The sequence below is a fragment of the Fundulus heteroclitus genome, chromosome 18 (assembly GCF_011125445.2).
Source record: "Fundulus heteroclitus isolate FHET01 chromosome 18, MU-UCD_Fhet_4.1, whole genome shotgun sequence".
NCBI lineage: Eukaryota > Metazoa > Chordata > Actinopteri > Cyprinodontiformes > Fundulidae > Fundulus > Fundulus heteroclitus.
In genome coordinates this window covers 2,318,413-2,341,430 of record NC_046378.1, presented here as the reverse complement: position 1 = coordinate 2,341,430, position 23,018 = coordinate 2,318,413, and the positions used below count along the sequence as shown (strand labels likewise).

The 23,018-nt window shown below is 38.3% G+C and overlaps 1 protein-coding gene across 1 annotated transcript in view; it reads left to right on the top strand.

Annotated features, from left to right (window-relative positions):
• Positions 1–18,297, top strand: part of LOC105924161 (alpha-2-macroglobulin-like) — a 72,089-nt gene extending 53,792 nt beyond the window's left edge. The window contains exons 23-36 of the mRNA XM_036150110.1: positions 2,948–3,031; positions 3,209–3,385; positions 4,704–4,779; positions 9,820–9,976; positions 11,629–11,703; positions 13,270–13,432; positions 13,520–13,707; positions 14,475–14,687; positions 14,958–15,076; positions 16,927–17,017; positions 17,123–17,191; positions 17,276–17,381; positions 17,479–17,517; positions 18,091–18,297. Coding sequence (XP_036006003.1) covers positions 2,948–3,031; positions 3,209–3,385; positions 4,704–4,779; positions 9,820–9,976; positions 11,629–11,703; positions 13,270–13,432; positions 13,520–13,707; positions 14,475–14,687; positions 14,958–15,076; positions 16,927–17,017; positions 17,123–17,191; positions 17,276–17,381; positions 17,479–17,517; positions 18,091–18,095 — 1,562 coding nt within the window. The 3' untranslated portion in view covers positions 18,096–18,297. The remainder of the gene's footprint in view (positions 1–2,947; positions 3,032–3,208; positions 3,386–4,703; positions 4,780–9,819; positions 9,977–11,628; positions 11,704–13,269; positions 13,433–13,519; positions 13,708–14,474; positions 14,688–14,957; positions 15,077–16,926; positions 17,018–17,122; positions 17,192–17,275; positions 17,382–17,478; positions 17,518–18,090) is intronic.
• Positions 18,298–23,018: the final 4,721 nt, after the last annotated feature.

The window sequence follows — 23,018 nt, the reverse complement described above, 5'->3', positions numbered from 1 at the left end:
ACAGCTCTAGCAACTTGTAAGTTCATCTAATATTCAACAGTACGAAGAGATCCTGCCTTACGTTCATAACTCTTGAGCATCCTCTCCCTAAGCATTTCCTACAGTTGCATACATAATCTGATCACCTGACAAAACATGCTGCCACGGATGGTTTTGGACTTATCAAAACATTTTGTGGTTTAGGCACCGCAGCTCACACTCTAAGTACGCTGCACAAGTCCATCACTGCAACTGCATCAACACAAATGCTACTCAAATATTGCAGCAATCCCCCAATAATAACACTGTTTAATCTAATGCTGTTCTATAAAGTGGCTTAGTCTGAACTGATAAAGATTTACTCCCCTTGGCCAGCCAGAGACTTTAAACTAAAAGTGAAACTAATTGTCATGTTGTGTGAGGGTTCAGCTGGATCAAAGAGCAGAAGAGATCTCGGCCACCACAAAATGAAAGTGGGGAAATCTTTTATGTGAAGACGCAAAACAAATGAAGTGAAGAGGCCAGATCCAGGGAAGGGAAGGGAAGGAGAGCAGGTGTAAGCAATCAGATGGGTGAACAGACGACAGCTGAGGACAATGAGAGCAGAGGACTGAGGGAGAATTATTGACAGGGGCAGAACAGTGAGAAAACACAGGACAAAAATCATGTAGAATGAATCGAGAACCAAATTCAATAACTAATCTACCAGAGTGAAAAAAAAAACAGTAAAGGGCGATGAAGCAGTGAAGGCAGGATGCAAAGACTTAAAGAACCAGTCAAAAAGCCGAGAGAGTTCCAGGATTTCCATAAGCTACTGTACTTTCCAATATAGATATCTCTCTATCTCTCTATCTATGGGTTGGACAATGAAACTGAAACACCTGGTTTTAGACCACAATAATTTATAAGTATGGTGTAGGGCCTCCTTTTGCGGCCAATACAGCGTCAATTCGTCTTGGGAATGAAATATACAAGTCCTGCACAGTGGTCAGAAGGATTTTAAGCCATTCTTCTTGCAGGATAGTGGCCAGGTCATGACGTGATGCTGGTGGAGGAAAATGTTTCCTGACTCGCTCCTCCAAAACACCCCAAAGTGGCTCAATAATATTTAGATCTGGTGACTGTGCAGGCCATGGGAGATGTTCAACTTCACTTTCATGTTCATCAAACCAATCTTTCACCAGTCTTGCTGTGTGTATTGGTGCATTGTCATCCTGATACACGGCACCGCCTTCAGGATACAATGTTTGAACCATTGGATGCACATGGTCCTCCAGAATGGTTCGGTAGTCCTTGGCACTGACGCGCCCATCTAGCACAAGTATGGGGCCAAGGGAATGCCATGATATGGCAGCTCAAACCATCACTGATCCACCCCCATGCTTCACTCTGGGCATGCAACAGTCTGGGTGGTACGCTTCTTTGGGGCTTCTCCACACTGTAACTCTCCCGGATGTGGGGAAAACAGTAAAGGTGGACTCATCAGAGAACAATACATGTTTCAAATTGTCCACAGCCCAAGTTTTACGCTCCCTGCACCATTGAAACGTCGTTTGGCATTGGCACGAGTGACCAAAGGTTTGGCTATAGCAGCCCAGCCGTGTATATTGACCCTGTGAAACTCCCGACGGACAGTTTTGGTGGAAACAGGAGAGTTGAGGTGCACATTTAATTCTGCTGTGATTTGGGGAGCCGTGGTTTTATGTTTTTGGATACAATCCGGGTTAGCACCCGAACATCCCTTTCAGACAGCTTCCTCTTGCGTCCACAGTTAATCCTGTTGGATGTGGTTTGTCCTTCTTAGTAATAATAGTAAGTAATAGTAATATCATCTTTATTGTCATTGAAACATACATTACAATGAGATTTGTTCTCTGCTTTTAACCCATCACCCTTGGGGAGCAGTGGGCTGCCATGTGCGGCGCCCGGGGTTAAGGGTGTTGCTCAAGGACCCAGAGTGCCGGGACCAGGGATCAAACCGGGTACTTGCAACCTTCCCTGACTGCAAGCGCACTGCTCTAACCACTCAGCCACGACCCTCCAACATGGTATGCTTGGTGGTATGCTTGGTGGTATGCTGGCATTACCCTGGATACCATGGCTCTTGATACAATTTGTCCTCTTTTGAACTGTGGTATGTCACCCATAATGTTGTGTGCATTGCAATATTTTGAGCAAAACGGTGCTCTTAACCTGCTAATTGGACCTTCACACTCTGCTCTTATTGGTTCAATGTGCAATTAATGAAGATTGGCCACCAGGCTGGTCCAATTTAGCCATGAAACCTCCCACACTAAAATGAGAGGTGTTTCAGATTCATTGTCCAACCCCTGTGTGTGTGTGTGTGTGTGTGTGTGTGTGTGTGTGTGTGTGTGTGTGTGTGTGTGTGTATTTGATATTCTGTATGTTACTCACCAGATATTCGTCCTGTTAATCATTTCCCGGTGGATTTAGGTTTCTGGTTTTTGTTTCTCCCCATTGCTTCTCCTGTTGGCCACCCTGTTGCTTTCTCCCTGTCCTCTGCGCTTTGCTCGTGTTTCTAAGTTTCAGTTCATTATTAGAGTGTTGTTCTTCATTATGCCTCTGCGTCGCTCCTGTTGTACTTTGGCTCCTGAACAATTCCACACCTTGACAACACTAGCATTACATCAAAAGCAATTTTCTCATGTACCACTCAGAAGCACATCAAAAGTGAACGTCAAAAACATGATCAAACTTGATGTCTCACAATTGGATTGATTGGATAGTTCTTTCGACATATTTAACTCAACATATACAACTCCAGTATTAGTTGTATGTCTATGACAAAACAGAAAACTGGGATAGCAGTTTTAGAAACATTACAGTTTTAGAATTTTTATTAAGGCATACATTGTTCACTGGACCAGGTCCATAATCTCTGTTTTGAAACTGCCCTTCTGTTTAGGTTTATTACTCATAACTTATGACTGTTTTTGTGGAAACTCAGGGGAAGCTTTGACTGAAGAAACCGAACTACAGCTGCCTCAAAATGTGATTGATGGATCTGGCCGTACTGCGGTATCTGTCCTAGGTAAACTGCTTCAGTCAACTGAACACAGTTTCTCCAGTTGTCTGCTTATCCTCCAGTCGTGCTGCTATATTGCAATAAATACCAATTGCTTAAATTTGCTAAATATTTCTCAAACTATCAAAAAAAGGCCTCACAGTCAGTCAGATGCAATGACTTTGTTTATATGTTTTTGCACAGGCGACATTCTCGGACGCGCCCTGCAGAATCTGGATGGTTTGTTGCAGATGCCGTATGGATGTGGGGAGCAGAACATGGCACTACTGGCTCCTAACATCTATATCATTGAATATCTGCAAAGTTCACAGCAGCTGACTCCAGCCATTAAGGCAAAGGCTTCCAACTTCCTAACTAGCGGTAGGTCTCATTCCTATTTATACCCGAGCATAAGAATCAAACACTCTAACCAGAATATGTTTTATTATTTTAAAGCTGGTGAGACATTGACTCAGTATATTTTTCCTTAAAAAAACATTTAACTAATCCAAAACATTAGACAAGCGCGCAGATCATGGTACAGAAACAAGGTCATGGTCTAGAGATCAAAAGCTCTATGCTGGTTGAAATGTGGCGATCAGACGTGGTGATGGGAAAAGGCTGGACATCTACTGGCAAGAGCTTTCCATAATCTGGCTCTGACTCAGGGGCTGTGGTTCGCTTAAGTAGTACAAGACACAGGCGCATGGCCTGAATCTGACTGCAGTGGTGCAGGTGGGTGACGTAGAATGCAGAATGGCACAAATCATGACAAAAGACATAGACCTGATTTTGAAATAGTGGAAGATTTTAATATACTGCAAAGTTGTATTTAACTAATCCTGATGTGGATGCGTATTGTATGATAGTTTTCTATTTGGAAATGAATATCAAACCTACTTATTTCTTTTACCTGTGAATAATGATTAAGTTACATTTTCATCTGAGTCTGATTGTCTTGGTGAATTGTCTGGATTTTAGTCTGTTTAATCCAACAATAAATAATCACAAAAAAATTACATTAAAAATGAACAACCTGGGGGTATATGCTCAACCAAATAGAGCTACTGCTACCCCCATGTCTGCTTATTTGGCTTATTTTTCTGAAATCTCGAAAAACTAAATCTTTAAGACAGTGTTCGGTTGTTTTCCACAAAGCAGTTGTTCTTGGTGAATCTTGTAATGCAAAAGATGAGGTAAGGTGGCAACGTGGTTAGCTGGAACCGTTTGAGGAAATTCTCTTTGTAGGTTTTTGCTAGCCTGTTACAATAACATAAGACAATATATTTTATTTATTTTCCGCCTCTGCTTCTTTTCTTTTTTTTTTCTTTTTTTTTGTTAGCTGGATTCTGTCTGACACCTCTAACAGGGTGTGTGCTGATTCAATAAATCAGAACCTGCGCTCCACCACATGCCGCTTAGTTGTGGGACGACCCTGTTTTGCTAAACACTCGTCTGATAATTGTTTCTCCTTATGTTCAAAATCAGAAAATTTAACAACACCACCAATAAAACCAAATTTTATTGGTGTTGTTGTTAATTTTTGTTAAAGTATTAGTAGCAAAAAACCCAAAGAAATCACAAAGATAAATTTGATTTCTCCACTATTTGAAAATTAAACTCTTCTCAGGGAACTTAGAAAGTTAATTCCTTATCTTTATCTTGCATCAGGTATAAACATGGTCCTGTTGTTTTACAGGCTACCAGAGACAGCTGAACTACAAAGACTTCAGAGGTGCATACAGCACATTTGGAACTGGACCAGGAAACACTTGGTAAGAACATCACTGACCAGTCTAAACACATTCTGTCACATTGCTCATTGACGCTGTTTACACACAACAAGTCATTATATCTACAACTAAGGACCTGACATGTAACGGTCCTTAGTTCAGACTAAGGCAGGGTATCTTTCTGCACAACTGAAATAAATAGTGAAGGCAAAAATGTTGACTTTTGTTGTGAAAAAAAAAAGCTCTCATGTTGCCTTCATTATTTACCAAGAAAGAGATTAGTGATCTTATCAAAGTCAGAATTTAATAATTTCTTGCAAGAATGAGAACAGGCCATAGAACAGGACATTTTAGTCCTGTGTGAGGATCCCTTCTACTTCAAATTCTCCACTAGTGTCCCCGTCCCCAAGAATCACACCACCACAGGGTTAAATTGTAAGATGAAGAAATGTGTATCTTAAAAAGCACATATGTAATACAGCAAGGGCTTGTTTGAGTTTTGTGGTTGTCCGAATAACCATGCATTAGCAAGAAATGGTTACAGTACCATTGCATGCTATAACACTGAAGTTTTCCCCTGTAGCAGATCACCAAGAGGCTTAAGAAGGAACCAGACAATGTTTAAATATGCATCTTGATTTATTCTGTGAGATCGGGATGCAGAAAAGGATTACAAATCGTTTCCATGTGGAGGATGAAGAGGAAGCTAACGAGTTTAAACCTGTTACAGGCTTTTTTAAACTATTGTTGATAAAAATTAGGAAGAAGAAATAAAATTATACATGATTTAAAATGTTTCTTTTACAAATAAAAAACTGAAAGGTGTTGTGTGGAAAAGTATTAACCCCACTTTTCTCTGAGTGAGACCAATTGTCTTCAAATGTTGCCTGATGATTGCTAATGACTGAACAGAGTCCACCAGTGTGTAATTTAATCTCAGTACAAATACAGCCGCTCTGTTACGGCCTCAGAGGTTGATTAAGAGAAAATTGGAGAGCAAACAGCATCATGAAGTTCAAGGACAAGACCAGACCAGTCAGGGATAAAGTTGTGGATAAGTTTAAAGCAGGTTTAGGCTATAAAAGGGTTTCCCAAGCTTTGAACACCTCAAAGAGCGCTGTTCAATTCATCATCCAGAAATGGAAAGAGTACGGCACAACTGTAAACCTACCAAGACAAGGCTGTCCACCTAAACTTACAGGCTGAACAGGGAGAGCACTGACCATGGTGACTTTGGAGGAACTGCAGAGATCCACGGCTCAGGTGGAGGAATCTGTCCACAGGACAACTATTAGTCGTTCACTGCACAACTGGGGTCTTTATGGTAGAGTGGCAAGAAGAAAGCTAAAAGAAAACCATAAGAAGTCCTGTTTGCAGTTTGCCAGCAGCCATGTTGGAGACCCAGCAGACATGTGGAAGAAGGTGCTTTGGTCAGACGAGAACAGAATTGAACTTTTTGGCAAAATGCAAAAGGCTTTGTGTGGAGGAGAACACTGCACATCACTCTGAACCCACCATCCCATCGTCAAATATGGTGATGGCAGCATCATGCTCTGGGGATGCTTCTCTTCAGCAGGGACAGGGAAGGTGGTCAGAGGTGAGCCAAATACAGGGCAATCATGGAAGAAAACCTGTTGGAGTCTTCAAAAGACTTAAGACTGGGGCAGAGGTTCACCCTTTCCATAACATAAAGCCAGGACTACAATAAGATGGTTTAAAACAAAACATATTCACGTGTTAGAATGGCCTAGTCAAAGTCCAGACCTAAACCCTGTAGGAAGATCTGAAAACTGCTGTTCACAAACACTCTCCACGTAATATGACTGAGCTGGAGCTGTTTCGCAAAGAAGAATGGGCAAAATTTTTAGTCACTAGATGTGTAAAGCTGGTAGAGACATATGCTAAAAGACTTGCAGCTGGAATTGCAGCAAACAGTGGTTCCACAAAGTATTGACTCAGGGGGACTGAATACTTTTGCACAATACCCTTTTCAGTTTTTTATTTGTAAAAAAAAAAAAAAAAAAAGAAGGAAATCATGTATAATTTTATTTCTACTTCACAGTTGTGTACCACTTTGTGTTGGTCTGTCGAATAAAATTACAATACAATAAAAGTTGTTTGTGGTTGTAATGTTACAATATGTAGAAAATTTCTAGGAGTATGAATACATTTGCAGGCCACTGTACTGTTTGCAAATGTATTGTGCTGTCAACTTCAAAATGGAATCAGGGGCAGAAACTACAAACACATTTGATACACATATAATTGACTCTGTGCAAATCCAAAACTCAAGCCAGCTACCACCAAACTTGAGAGCCTATGAGGTTCTCAAAGGGTTCATAGAAAGAAAATGCCCAGACATACAGTATTTCAGCACCATACCGCATTCCAAATCTACATCAGTCCAATGGTTCCAGTAATTAGGTTATCACGAAAAGTAAGAATCTGTGTGAGAAGGACAAAACTCAATCAGAAAGTTAAAAGAGAAAGGATTATCCTTCCCGTTACAAACAATCTTTTACACAAACCAGAAGAAAACTGTGTACTAAACCATGGATGCAGCAAAAACAATTTGGACAGATAGAAAGTTGACATCTTTCAAGCCTATTTTGCCAATTTGCTACTTATTAGCAAATAGGCTACAATATATCTCAAAATGGTTAAAACATAATCCCTTAGATGAGCCCTAGCTAGACACAGAACAGAAAATATCTGATAATATGCTTTAAAGATATCAACACCAGGTCTCCTCTGACAACATGGTGGGAGTTTCTTTAAAATCACGGAGTCATCACTTATGCTATTCAGCCGTACACCCATATGGAATAATCCTGACATCCTACAAAAAATAATATGATAAACTTTCCTTACTTTAAGAGTAAAGGTATTGAATACCTGGAACATATATTTGAAAGAACTGAGTTTATCACAACTGATGGATTAAATATACAAAATGGTATTAATAAAAATAAATGCTTAGAATATCAACAAATTAAATCTTTAATAAAAAATAAATTCAACCTCATTAAAGGAGGTTTATAAATTCCAAAAAAATGTTTAAGAGTTCCTTGATCTAAAACCCCCAAAGGTACTGTCTAAACTATACAGGACACTGTCTAAACTAGGTGATTCAACATCTCTTCCTATTATAAAATGGGAGGAGGATTTATTAGTCAGTTTAGAACAAAACATCTGGGCTCAGATATGTTTAAGAACTTTAGAAATGAGTAGACACTGAAATGTACAACTGATACCATACAAAATCCTTTACAGAGTACATTAAACAGGTCAAATATTATTCAAGATGGGTTTTACTCAATCTAATGTCTGTCCACAATGTAAAGACAATAATCCTGATAGTTATATTCATGCACTATGGCTATGTACACCTGTTCAGAGGTTCTGGGGCCAGAAATGTGAAGACTTGTAAAAGTGTCTGAGATGTAAAAGTTCACCTTCTCTGTCAGTTTGCTTGCTGGGTAACTTGGATGAAAGCACTTTGGGGGAAAATCACTTTGCATGGCTTTCATTGCCTTATGTAAAGAAAACTATCCTCATGAACTGGAAAAGCAAAAAAAGGCCCAGCGTCAGGGTCTGTGGTCTCCACTAGGGGAGGCTTCTTGTGTCTTGGGGTGGCCTTTACTTCTTTTTTTTTTTTTTTTTTTTATTGTCTGCTTCATGCTGATACTCAGTGTCATCTCTGGAATCTCAGCCAATGCTTTGCTACCTTCCTTGTGTTTCATTTATAAAATCACTTCACTCACACTATCTGAGCTGAAGTCTGCATTTTGGTCCTGCAAACAGCCCCTCAAACAAGACAGAACTGAACTGAGTGCTTTGTATGGTGACCTATATTGACAGATGCACACCTAATTTGTCACATACTCTCCAACTTTAAATGAGCTGCTGAAAACAGATGTAGCTTGGATGTTAGGTGCACAGCAAGGCAACGCTTCCCAGAAAGTAAAATTACTCTTTTTTTAACCTGTCCTGTCTGGTAGTGTAGTACTAAGAATTGTTGTCTTAATGCGAAAGACTGCCCAACAGATTTGCTTTCACAAGTGGAGCATTGCTGCTTTTGTTATGAATTTCTTCACTGTGAGATCAATAATGTTTATCTTATCTTGTAGTGTTCTGCTTGAATTGTATGGCCATTGGGGCAATGGTGGCGCAGAGGTTAGGGAGTTTGACCTACAATTGGCAGGTTGCCTGTTGTTGTGTCCTTGGGCAAGACACTTCACCCGCATAGCCTGCTGGCGGTGGTCAGAGGGTCCAGTGGTACTGTTGTACGGCAGCCTCGCCTCTGTCAGTCTGCCCCAGGGCAGCTGTAGCTGCTAACATAGCTCACCACCGTCAGGGTGAATGACTAATATGTAGTGTGAAAAGCTTTGGAGGTCGTCAAGACTAGTTAAAGCGTTACACAAGTACAAGCCGTTTACCATTGTACCATTTATATGCAAAAAAACTTTATTAGATATTCTTTTGGGATTATTTCAAGTTTAATGGACACAGAAACGGAAAGATAAAGAGGAAGAAAAAGGAAGAGAAAAAGACAAGGCAAAACGTTTAAAGGGAGAAAAGGTTACAAAAATAGAGTAGAGGAAAAAGAAAATGTTAAGAAATATGCAAAGATTGAGAAGGAGTCTCCTGCATGTCTATGAGCCTCTGAAAAATTCAACATGTGTGCTTGGTTTGGAGAGCCACAGACTATTCACAAACCACATGTGATTTTCATCAACCATAGGGACCTAGAAAAACCAATCCAAAATGCCAGTGGGTACTAATCCAGATTATGAAAGTCCAGTAACTGAAGTCACAATCCTTGATTGTGCATGCGTTCATCACTAATAGGGCTGATTCTGATTCCGAATTGCTCTTTGAGTATTTCATCAACATAAACTTGCTCCATAAACAAGGAATTCAGTGTTAATTTTTTTTCTTTTTAACATCTGTTTGCTAACATATATTCATTGCCAGTGAAAAATATCACAAAACAAAAATTTGACTTTATTTTATTGCAATTTCTCTCATCTTATTATCAGTTTTGCTCTGAAAATGCTAAATTTTCTTGTTTTTCCACAGGCTGACTGCTTTTGTTCTGAGAGCTTTCTCCAAAGCTCAGTCTTTCATTTACATCGATCCAGAAAAACTTGAACAATCAAAGACTTGGCTGATCCAAAAGCAACAAAAGACTGGTTGCTTTCTGCAGTCAGGAAAGCTCTTTAACAACAGAATGAAGGTATGATGACTTGTGAACTAGAAATGTAAAGTTTTAAGTTTTTTTTTTAAAAGAACATAAGATGAAACAAGAACAGATGTCTGTCCCCTGTCCTTCAATGCCACTGTCTCTAAGCCATACAACATTGTTGGTCTCACCTCAGTAGTGATATATTAAGGCAGTAAGACAGTCTCACAGCAGCTGATGCTAACACCAGACACAAATGACGTTGCTCAAGATGCTAAAGGTCGGAGTGATTGAAGCACAGGTGAGGCTTCTTGTGTAAATGGGGTCCAGTGCCTCGTTTACACAAGGATCCATGGTATTGGCAGAATGAGATGGTGGCGTTGGAGGGTGGTCAGATTGTTTGGCAGACCAGTCAAGTAGCGTAGCATAGAGGTTGAACTTGAAATCCAGAAAGATAACTGAGAAGGTGGTGTTTAAAGAAGAAGTCAGGCAGTTTAAAGAAAAGCAGGTTGGAGTTTGTGTCTCCTGTGAAACAAGGAGTTTGCTTGGAATACCTTGAACAAAGACGTCCAAATACAGAGAGGTTTTCTGGCTTGAGGTACCATGCAGGAAGAGCAGTCAGGCCTCAGCTGACCAGCAGCCAGCCCCTTATGTACTCTGGCTGATGAGATTGAACACAGGCATGCAGGAATGCTGGCTCAGCCTGACTCAACACCGCCTTCGAGTGGCCATCTAAAAACATTACAATCACAACAGCCATGGATCCTGACAGATATATTGTTTACATTTTCTCATGATGAAATCAGTAGCTTCTACTGAGCATTTTCTTTTTCTATTATTTTATTAGATTAAAAACACATTTATACTGGTTAACATGAAAAATGGTTCAGCAATGTATGGAATAAAATTGGTGTATAGATCGTCTCAAAGCTTTTGACATGTTGGTAGATGTTTATTATTATTTTCTTTCTGTACATTAATATATTACCGCAATATCACTGATGAATAACTGGTGATTTTCAGTCATACTAAGTTCATTAAAGGTGTCTTTGAGTTTTAGGTCATTCTTTTTGGGATTTGTGCATGATTTATAGCATCTTTTTTCACTCTTTTTTCAAAGTCTAAGCTTTGGCCACTTAAAGAACTGACTGCTCTGGTTGGTCTAAAGTTCATCTAAATATACTGCTCTAAATGATGGCTATGTATAAACTCTACACTCACCCATGTCTCAGTGAGGTCTGCAATTTCATTGATCTTATGTAATATTGACATTTTTTTACTTAATGGTTCATTTCCTTTAGCTGTAAATTATAACTATCCATATAAAACATTAAAATATCTCACTGTATGGCAAATCTATACAAATTTTGCTATTTGACCTTTGAATAACTAAAATAGTTAAACCATTTGACAACGTTCTTATTAATTGAGATATACCTGAAAGTTAATCTAAAATAAATCGCAGATGGTTATTTATGATTTTCAGCAGAGGCTTCTGCCTCCTGCTTTACAGTGTCTGCCACCAGATGCCTCATTAAAGTTTGAATAACATAATTTCCTTTGTACATAGTGGCCTCTTTCTATGATTATTAGAACTGATTTTACAGAAATCAACATTTAAATTTCAACTTAGTTATACTGTGTTCAGAACAGGTCCGGTGAACACCCACTGATACCATGATCTCTGTGATGCTTTGTCTCTACAGGGTGGTGTATCTGATGAAGTGACGCTAAGTGCTTACATAACCACTGCCTTTCTGGAGATGAAAATGGCCTCAAATGTAAGATTTAAAAAAAATTAAGCTTATTTTACTCTACACCATGGTTGTTGTTTTTTGTAAAATCATGGCCCAGGATAAAAAAAAATTGAAGGAGACGGTATCTCATAATTTGAAAAACTGTTCTGATTAAAAAATGTAACCGATAGATGAGTTGAGAGGCAGAAAAAGTAAACAGCTAAACATTGTGTCATGTATACTGTGCTTCCAATCAATAACAGTGATGAAGGTAGCGGCCGCATGTAAAAAAAAAAAAAAAAAAAACACTGCTCATTTTCGCCTCAAGGGGATATTCTTTTTATTTTCAATAACCTTGAGAATTAGTGTCATTTATAAAGCATCGTTAGACCTGGAAATACTTTATAAACAGGATAATGGTAAATTTTAAAATGTTTAGGATTTTCTCACATTCCAATATGTATATACGTCTTTGACAAATTTAGTTTCAATCTTCTTTAATCTTAATTTGAAGATGTTCCTTCTGAGATTAATGTTTTTTATCTGGACTTGAATCAAATAAAAATTTTGTTTGACAGCAATTATATGAATAATTTGATTGTTCCAGTTTCAATTAAGACTTTACCACAGACTATTTATAAATGTAGAAATAATTATTGATGGGCCAGTTGTTTGTTGAAATTACTTGTCAATGTCACTGAAAACAGAAAAAGTATTGAGTTTAAAAATAAAACTTTTACACATCTTTAATATCTTTTGGGAGATGACTTTATCAGTTCCCATGAAAAACACAAAAAAAAAGTTTCTCATTGAACCTGACGGTTTAAAGTGTCTAAGGAAGCCTATATTTTCAGTAAACATTGTTAACACAACTTGCATTACTAAAACAGCTATACGTGTTCCCCATAGAATACTGAGAATGGTGAAACTCTGTGATGTCTAGAAGGCTCCCATCATTTCCAAATCCAGCATGTTTCACGTCAAAAGAATAAAGCAGAGCAACGTGTTGCAATACGCCTTCCTGTTATCTTGCTGTCAGTCTGGTCTCTCTGGCTTTATTTCCAACAAATCAAACATGTTCTGCCTGTCTGATGTACTTCATTCCTGATCCTATCCATTCTCATAACTCCCAAAGAGAACCTCAACATCTTCATGTCTGCTACATCAAGCTCTGTATCCTGTCTCTTCCTCAATGCCATTGTCTCTGAACAAGAGAACATTGCTGGTCTAATCACAGTTTTCTAAAACAGTTATTCAGTCTAGGCAGAAAAAAGATCATATGTTAATGTTTTTACCTGCTAGTATCTGAAATTTAAATTTTTTTTTGCATGTCTGCTCATATCACTAGTATAGTTTGCAGGCTGTGTAACCTCGCAAGGATAAGTAATTTAATCACTGTTATTAATAAATTACCTACCTGATCTATAGTCCTTTTTAGACTAAATGTGAACTTCCATCCTTCCATCCATCCATAGACGGGCATTGTTTACATACTGAGGTTTTGATAATATATTGTTCAAGCAACTGACATTAATCCTTGCTTTTAAAAGAGGTCTATTAAATTACCTCAAGCCGTGAAATTCATTTTAGTTGTATTTTCTTATATCAAAGGATTCTGTGGTGAAACAGAGCCTGTCGTGCCTCAAAGAGTTCGTCAATGACTTCAACAACACCTACACCACAGCACTGCTGGCGTACGTCTTCACGCTGGCAGGAGACATGGAGACCAGAGCTCACCTTCTGCAGCACCTCGACTCTGTTGCCATCAAAGATGGTGAGTCATGTTTTTGCTGAAAAACTATTGATCATTTCATTGCTGTAACCCAGTGTTTAGTCCTGTTTGTTTTTCACTGTTTTTAAGGTGGTTTCATCCACTGGTCTCAGACAGCAACAGAAAAATCTGCTTCTCTGTCTGTGGAGATCAGCTCCTACGTGCTGCTGGCCAAACTCTCTGCCTCCCACACTACTGAAGACCGGGGTTATGCCTCAGGGATTGTTCGGTGGTTGACAACCCAGCAGAACCATTATGGAGGATTCTCCTCAACTCAGGTACTGGATTTGTGTTTATAAGTTCACACTGTTTTACATCACACCCAAAAACTTTACATGTTTTCACAGAAAAGGGGATTCTTAAAATGTCTGGAGAAAGAATCGATGGACAATATGTGCTATTCCATTTGATTTGTTTTTGGATATTTACCAGGTTACCTAGTGCTTCTAGAGGTCCAAAACCATTTTTTTTTCTTTCAGAGTGTCCATGCAGGGTTTCCAACAGCAACGAGAAATGGAAAACACTTTTTCTAAGATATGAAGTTAATCAGGACTTTCAGAGACCTCAAACTTTCCTCGAAAGAGACAATGAAGAGTTTGTAACGGTGGTGTAATGATAAACTCCTGACTTTTACCTAAGTACACCTCTGAAGTCTTATTAACAAGCTGGCACGCAGAGAAATGCTGGTTGGAACTGGAAAGCTGCTCCACTGTTCAAAAGAATCCAAGGATTTACAGTTTTATCCAATTCTTTGAACTTCCATTCTTAATGGTTTCATAGTTTTCAAAGGCTCTAAATCATTAAAATGTAGATAATAAACAAAATCTAAAGACATGTTGCAGCTGAACTTTCAACTCTGATTAATTAGAATGCAATATCTTCAGATGCCTAAATCTGCCTCCGTCTGGAAATAATACAGTATTATTGTTACGCTGACGGGTTTGATCCTTTAAAAAGTTATAATATTTTAGTCCTATTCACACTGCTTGATAATACCAGCACAGATATGGCTCAGAGCAAACGTCATACATTTTGTACCTCATAGGACACAGTGGTGGCTCTTCAGGCTCTGTCCCTCTACTCCAGTCTGGTGTTCAGCCCTGAAGGTTCCAGCACAGTGACGGTTCAGTCTCCCAGCGGTCAGCTGGTTTTTGATGTAAACCCAGGGAACAAACTGCTCTATCAGGAGAAGATGCTGCAGGACGTAGCGGGAAAGTACAGCCTGGAGGTGAAGGGAAGTGCATGTGCCTCTGTGCAGGTTAGTTACAGCATCCACATTATGAAGGAAAGTGACTTTTGTTATTTTTAATATTTATGAAACAAGGAAAATATTTTTTTGTAATTTTAATCTAGTTGTATTCCTTTGAATGTATATGATGGAAAAGATAATAAAGCCACGAGAACACCACAGCTGGCTTTATTATTATGAGGGTTTTATAAGTATGCATATTTCAGAGATGCCTGGGCCAACTGAAATAAACTGGTTTAGATTATTAATTATTAAACCTTGCTTTGTTACTTTTCTCAGATTTCTCAGCACTACAACATCCCACCTCCTCCTGATGCCACCACTATGAGTGTGGAGGTTTTGACAGAATACGACTCCTCTCACAGACCCCCCAAAGTCACCCTGATGCTCAGTTCACAGTAAGTCATAAAAAAGGTAAATATTTGAAACAGAGGATGTAGTATCAATTCAATCCAATTCAATTATCTCTATAGCGTCAATTTACAACACACATCATTGTCAAGGCACTTTACAAAGTCAAATTCAATCAAATTAGACAGATTGGTCAAAAAGTTTCCTATCTGAGAAAACTAAGCAGATTACATCGTCTTGACAAGCAGCATTCACTCCTCCTGAAAGAGCGTAGAGCCACACGGACAGTCGTCTGCAATATCGATGGCTTTGCAGCAATGCCTCATACCCGATCATGCATTAAGCGACAGCGGAGAGGAAAACTCCCTTTTAACAAGAAACCTGTTGCTTGATTATTAAGGGCTTTATGTGTGAGAAATAGGATTTTAAATTATATTCTGGATATAAAAGGGAACCAATGAAGGGAAGCGAAAGTAGGATAAATGTTAACTGCATTTTGTGCACCTCATTGTAATAAAGAATTATAATAGTCCAGCCTTGAAGTATCAAGTGTAGCACTGAGATCTAACAGACTCTTGGTCAAAACAATTCAAGCACAGATCAGGCTCTATAGTTGGCTCCAATGCTGCTTCACTTTCTGAGGATGAAGTAAATATATTTGAAAGGATAGCAATGATTTTATTTTTAATTGATTCAATATTATTTATTTAAAAAATCCCATAAATTCATTACTGCTGAGAGGTTGTCAGCATGTTGGAGAACTAACAAATCCAGTCATTCCTAGAGAGGAGAGCTGCACTGTCAAAAGTGGGATGGATCAGACCATGTTTTCCCAAGAAAGCTAGCCAATTATCAACGTAGCCCAAACAATCTGAAGATCCTGGAGGGGTAAAGGTACTGCAATGGTTGACAGAGTGATCCACGGCAGCTCCTCTTTAAGCTCCAGCTGTCAGGATCCCCAGGGGTTTGATTACTTCTTGTAGCTCCCTGGGGATCCTGCAGCTTTATGCTTTGTACGTTTGGTATTGTTTCGGTCATTAGTTTACTCTGTTTTTATGTTAGTCTTTATCTTAAGAGTGCATTCTTGTAACCGTTAGATCTGGTTCCTGTTTTAGTTCGATTCTGTTCTTTATTATTTCAGTAGATTTTTATCTCCTGCCTACTCTTTCTTAGTTTAGTTAGATTTTTTTCCCCTCGTCTCTGGAAATGTTCCCTATTAGATTTTGTTATCGTCCTGCCGCTGCCAGTTCATTGTGCCCCTTCGCCCTGCAGCCTTATTGCCTTTACTCCGTTCACCTGTGTTAATTTGCTCCATCTGCTGTTCCTTCTGTCCCCTTCCCTTTAAGTTCTGCCAGTTCTGTCACACTCATTGTTAGGTCCTCCGTCATGCTACCCTGTTCTGGTCTCATCCGTGCCATGTCCCTGGCTCTCTGTCAGACTTGTGAGCCTTGTTTGTTAATTTAATGAATCTTCACACTCATTGTGTGACTGCCAAGCTCTTGTCTGCACTTCGGTCCAGTTCCAACAAAGTTGACACCAGCCAGCGAGGAAGACTGGCAGCAGGTGTGTCGGAACACACTGCTTAGCTCCCCCCTCATGGACAACTGCAGCTCCTGAAAAGATCAAGAAAACACACTTGGACACAAACAACCTCAGATCCCTGACATAACCTGGTTTATAAATTCATAAATCAAATTAAATAATACAGGCTATGCAAGTACAAACAGTTGTTTTCTTAATAAGTTGCTACTTAGTTTTTACCTTTTATATAATGTAATTTTTTTCCTGGACTTCATGGACATTTTTTTGTTTATATAGATAATGAAATTACAATACAAATTTAGACTATTTCTCACCGTAACTACTACATAACAGCATATTTATTGTTGTGTTCCAGGTACAATGGAAAAGAGGGCAATACTAACATGGTGATCCTGGACATTGCCTTGCTGTCAGGATTTATCCCTGACCCGCAGTCGTTGAAGAATGTGAGTTAAAACAAAGACTTTTTCCTGAGCACAGGTGTTAATAGAACACTGGACCTGTTTCTCACAGTGACTGTGATACTAAGACTGCTGAATGTCTTCTTACAGCTTGAATATGCTCTGCTGGTGGATCGTGTTGAACACAAGAACAACCATGTTATCGTGTATTTACAGGGGGTGAGACCAATCACCATCTCAGAATAAGACATTGGTAAACGAATTTGTCACGAACAGTGAATTATATTTTTATCTTCTCTTCAGCTGACGAAGGGCCTACCAGTCAACCACAGCTTGGTGCTCCTACAGCAGGTCCCTGTGCAGAACCTCAAACCAGCAGTCGTTGCCCTCTATGACTACTACCAGCCCAGTAACTCTTCATACAGAGAACACATTTTAACACAGTCTAACTTGGATAAACAATAAACATTTCTCATTTTCAATTAATATTTTTCTTTCTTGTCTAGCTGACCGGGCTGACAGGGAATACAGTGTGGCTAATCAAGGTAACAAATACATCTACCAATTTATGAAACAGCCTCTCATAAACTTCACAAGCTTTAATGTTTTAGTGTTATTTGAATGCACCAAATGTCACTTTTAGGCTGAAAAGTCTATCTATGGCTACATTAAAGAGACATATTTCTGTAAAAGATAAATGCTTAAAGGCAAAAACCTTTTTTACAATATTTGTCTTATCTACACACCTGAGTCATCTAACTGCGTCCCAATTAGACACTTTTAAGATTTTATGAAAAATTTTACATTCTTTTCAGATATGAGCTGTTACAATACTTTCCAAATGTCTTGAGTCATTCCTGACTTTCTTTTACTCATATGTGTAAGATTCTCATATATATATATATATATATATAGAGAGAGAGAGAGAGAGAGAGAGAGAGAGAGAGAAAATATATATATAGGTGTGTGTATATATCAAGGTGTACACTACAGTACTTCCATGTTACAAAATAAAATACACTTTTGGTTATTTTAAAGACTCAACTTAGTAGTGATGTAATGTTTTATGGAAGTCCGATGTAGTATTTTATGTTAATTATTTTATTTTACTTCTACAGTTTGAGGAATGAACCTAATCTTATGGCTACCAGGGATTCCAGCACCGTATTGACTGAAAATAAAGTCTTTTCTCCAAATACTTTTAAATGTTTTTGATCCACTATAAATCTTTTTGTTACAGTCTATGTTACACTCTAATTATGTTTTATTTTTGTATGCAACTAAAACATAAATAAAATATGAAGATAAAATAACCCTTGAAAATGTCTCTGTGCCATGACTATGATATTCCACTGTATGAGGCAAATCAGTGTGAGTCTACTTCAGAATTGCTTCAGTAAAGCCTCAGAGGGCAGTTAGTTTACGTTTACATTTTTGCCTTCAGTAAAAAACAATAAAAAATGTAATCCCAATGATAGATTTTACTTTTTGCAGTTTTGATATATGTGTTATGACCTGTGTTGTGCCCTCAGGATTGGTTGATTCTAAATATTTATTAAAACTTATAAATAATAATTATGATTAATAACTAAAATCATTAACCAAAAATCACCATAAATGTAACTGTATCGTCAGAAAGTATTAGAACTGTATTAACCAATGCCTTGATAACATCACGGAAAAATATGCAATATTACTTTATAGAATATAGTGACAGGCAAAGCCAATTATAGGCTTTATCTGCATAGAAGTGAATTTTTAAGCACCTGAATCCAAGCACCTGTAGGTGTTTGTGAGAGTGCACTCACACTCTCACAAACTAAGAGTCCCCCCCCCCCAAGACTAAAAAAATACAGGGAATCATTTTCACATTTAATCATTTTCATGGTGCCATGAAAACATAGCATTTAAAGTAGAATATTGCATGACATTATTAAATAACATTTTTTTTAAATACTCTTAGCTACAGGAGATCTTTTATGCCCACAATCATCACCATCTACAATAACCCTGTAAAGAACTTTTAATTAATGAGTTACACCATCATGTAATTTCCCTTTTGTATAATTAAAGTGTTTTTGGAGAAATTAATATATTAAATCTACAATTTCAGTGAACTAGCTCTCTTATTTTTCAGAGTGATACAGACCGCTGCAGGATCACTTGCAATTTTTACATGGACATTTAGAAATCAGAATAATGGGCTGATCGGATTACGCTTGATCAGAACGAAATTGTATTCCAAATGAGACATCGGTGATTGGAACAGCACCCATTTAAACACTACTTAGATTGTCATTTGGATTGTGCACGTGTGCCCTAGGTCTCTCATCCTACAGCAAAAGAAGACCAATAGTATGTGCTACTGATCCTGTAGCATAGGTAGGCAGTGCAGCAACAACAGCTCTTAGAACCTGGAGCGGGTCCAGGATACAAAACAAACACTCTTCCATGTTTCCTTGTACCTGTACTTGTTTGGTTTCAGTGTTTGTATAAGATGGTTTAATATTGTTTTGTGTAACATAACGGTTCCGCTTTTTTCAGCACAGACGAAAGTACAACTTTAGCGTTTTTTAGGTAATTTTAACAGTACAAGCCCTTGTGCTTGTATTCTGAAGAACAAAAAAATCTGGTGCATGTAAGTGTACATCATGATTGGATTCATTGTTTTTTCTGCCCAAATAAATGATGCAATAGGATTCAGATCAGACTTTATAGGTGTTTACAGAATGTTGCACATGTAAACATAGCTACTGATAGTAAAGGGGTAAATGTTTGCTTCCCAGACATCCTTGAGCCAGGAGCTGCTAATAAGAAAATAATCTAAACTTGCATGATGCATGGTGTTGTAGTCAGATAATTGTGTGAATACTTTTGGTGAGGTGATGGGTGCATGATGTACCACAAAGACCAAAATCAGCCAGGTGTTGTTGAACAGTCTTTGTGGATTTCCAGTTCCCCCGACTCCCTGTATTACTGAGCCTTTCCACTCCAGAGTCAAACAGCATGTTAAAGTCACTTCCAAAAAGGAGTGTGTCGAGATTTGGGCTATGTGTATTAGCAGTCAGCGACTGCACCTGTTGCTGGCTGAACTACAATGACTCCCCTAAAGCTCGGAGATCCCCATGCAACATCTCTACTGCGGAGAAGACTGTCATTGAGTTTTTGATCGACAGATGTCAGGATGTTTGTCAAATCATTTCCTGTTGGAGAAGTTGCTCAAAACAAATCAGTTTTAGAGCTTCCTTTGGAGCTTTAGAATGTCTTATTGGAGGAGTTTGATTAGGTTTCTCTATGAAAATTGTTTCAAAGCACTCATCAACATAATCCTTCTGGCTTTCTATACTTTGCCTGTGCAAACTCTGTTATCCAGGTCATTGCAACAGCAAACAGGCTTAAATCAGAGGCAACCAGACCTTCGCTCAGGTTTTCTAAAAATGTTTCGACAGCCATCTCAGGATTTATGTCAGTTCCGGGGGCTCACATTAAAGCAACCAGTAGTTTGAGCCCTGCTGTTTTTAAGGATATGGAAGCTCATCCTTCTAGGTGCAAATCGATGCTTAGGTCAAAACCATTATCCCTTTATCTGCTAAAAGAAAAGCCTCTACATTTGTATCAATGACCTTAACTTGTGATGCTGATGTGTTTGTAATTGTTCTTTTTATCGTTTTATTTGTTTATAAATTTTATTGTCATGATAACGGTCATGCTCTTCTAAAATACGGTTCAAATAAAGGCACCTTTTATCATTGAGGGTTAGAGGTAGGTTATTATTTAACAAACATTTAGTTACAGAAGAGAAAAATCTACACGATTTCCCGTAAGGTGGCAAGGATCTGTTTGCACAACAAGCACAAACATTCCTCACTGTTTAAAGGGCACAGTTGCACAACTTTTCTAACTGTAACTCTTCAAAAAACAAGTTATTTCAGTGTCCAGAAAGAGTACCGATAGGTAACAGCAGAATATATCAGGAGACTACAACAGGATATTAAAAATACATTTGTAAAGAAATAGATGTTGTAACCTTGTGTCTGCTTGAAATGCTTCACTGTGAGCTTGTTCTAAGCAACAAGGAGCAAAAATCTGAACATAATACAATGCAGCTAAATCACTTAAAACATACCATCAAGTTACTGCTATGTCTTTGTTGCTATACTTTTGATAAAAGAATATCAATTGCAGTTATTGCCAAAAGCAAATGAGTAACTTGCCTTTGCACATACAACACACCAGATAACATCCCACTTTTAATCCATAGAGTTTAATTTAATGTTGGGCTACACTGTGCTGCCATAACAGTTGCAACCACTGGTTGTGGTTTTGGTTTTCATTTGTGTTGGTGTTTCATCATTTGTTTGTTTGTTTTTTACACTCATCAACTAAATGTAGAATGCAAGAGAGAGTTATTAATTGAAATGTTGTCTAGAAGTTCTGAGATTCATTTTTGCTGAGGAAGAGCCCTTAGGGCTATTTCACAAAACCAAGACAGAGGATTACGGCAGGATTTTCCAGGTATCCTGGCTGAATTAAGCCTTGACTTAGTTTCACAAAAGCAGTAGCACATAAGTTATCATGGCAATTTATTCTGTGCAACTGGTTAATTTTTATCAGCCCGCATTAAAAAAAACATGGATACATATTGGTATTCAGTCAAGTACTATTATTATTTTAAAATTGGGATAGTAGCCTATAACATTGTTATGTTTATTATTATGGTTGTAAGCATTACTATTCCTCAACTGAGTTTTTAAGGACTGCTCTAGGTTTGACAGAGAGGCCTTTAGTGCATGTGCATGTTGAGTGAATTAGATAAATAGCTGATGAAGAAGCATAGGTGTTGTCAATAGAGCTCAATATTACACCATTTTCCATGAAATTCTGTGATTCCGGAGTACACGGTCTTGCTGCCTCTTCCAGAACAAATATATTTCCCCTTAATGCACAAAATATGCAACCTCACAGCTCCAATAGGAAAAATAAAACTATACAAACTCTAAGGCTCAGTGACTTAACAACTGTTATGGGAAACACTATTATGTGATTTTGATATATTTTATCATGAACGTGTAATTTCATTGCATGTCAGGTATCCTACATTAACTTCTTTCAATTCGATTTAGATTACATGCTTAATGTTTTAAAAGCAAACAATATTGGTATAAATTATTAATGCCACAATTAGAATATGATATGAAGTAAAAATTGCTGTCTGCTGAAAAAGCTTCATCACTCTACTGCTGTTCTCTCAGGGCTTATGGAAGGTTAGCGAATAGCGCCCTCTAGAGGTACAGAATCAAATAGATCAGAGAAAATGGTTTAACATTTTTTGCTATATAATTAGCTCCAAACATAACACACACACAAATATATATATACAATCAGATTACTGCACTTGAAATTAGATGATTCCTAGTTTAAGTGCAAAAATCTTATTCTATTGGCAGATAATTTAGTATTGCTCCTTTGCTGGATACTTAAGGAGCAATACTATTTAAGGAGAGTCTGTGTGGTAGAGTCAAGCCAGCTGCATCACCTGAGTTTTTTTTTTTTTGTTTTGTTTTTTTTTTAGATTTTGCTCTCCTTGAGAACTTTAAGTGTTTAATCAAGATCTTCTTTGTGTGCCTTCTGTTTTTTTTTTCTGTTGGACTTCCCTTTTTTGCAAGACTCAACCCTGGCTGTCCCCATTCCTTTTACTTTTCATGGTTGTTCGCCCTGCTCCAGGGCTCATCAGCCCTTACCTGCCTGCTCTCTACCGCAAGATTCCTCTCAGAGCATCCATCTGGTTACCCTCAACCCTCTCATTACTCAATCACACTACCTCCCTCTATGCCAACAAACCAGCAGCAAGCCGCTATTGAATCCTTTCATCTGCTGTGGTCCTTCTGCCAAAAACCCTGTCCTCCTTTTTCCAGACATCTTTGTTTGAACCAGAACGTCCTGAATCCCTGTCTCCCCTTATTCTGTGCAATAAACATCTGAATTACTACCAGTGTCTTGTGTGTGATCTCTGCATGTGGGTCAGGAAGCTAAAACCTTGACAACT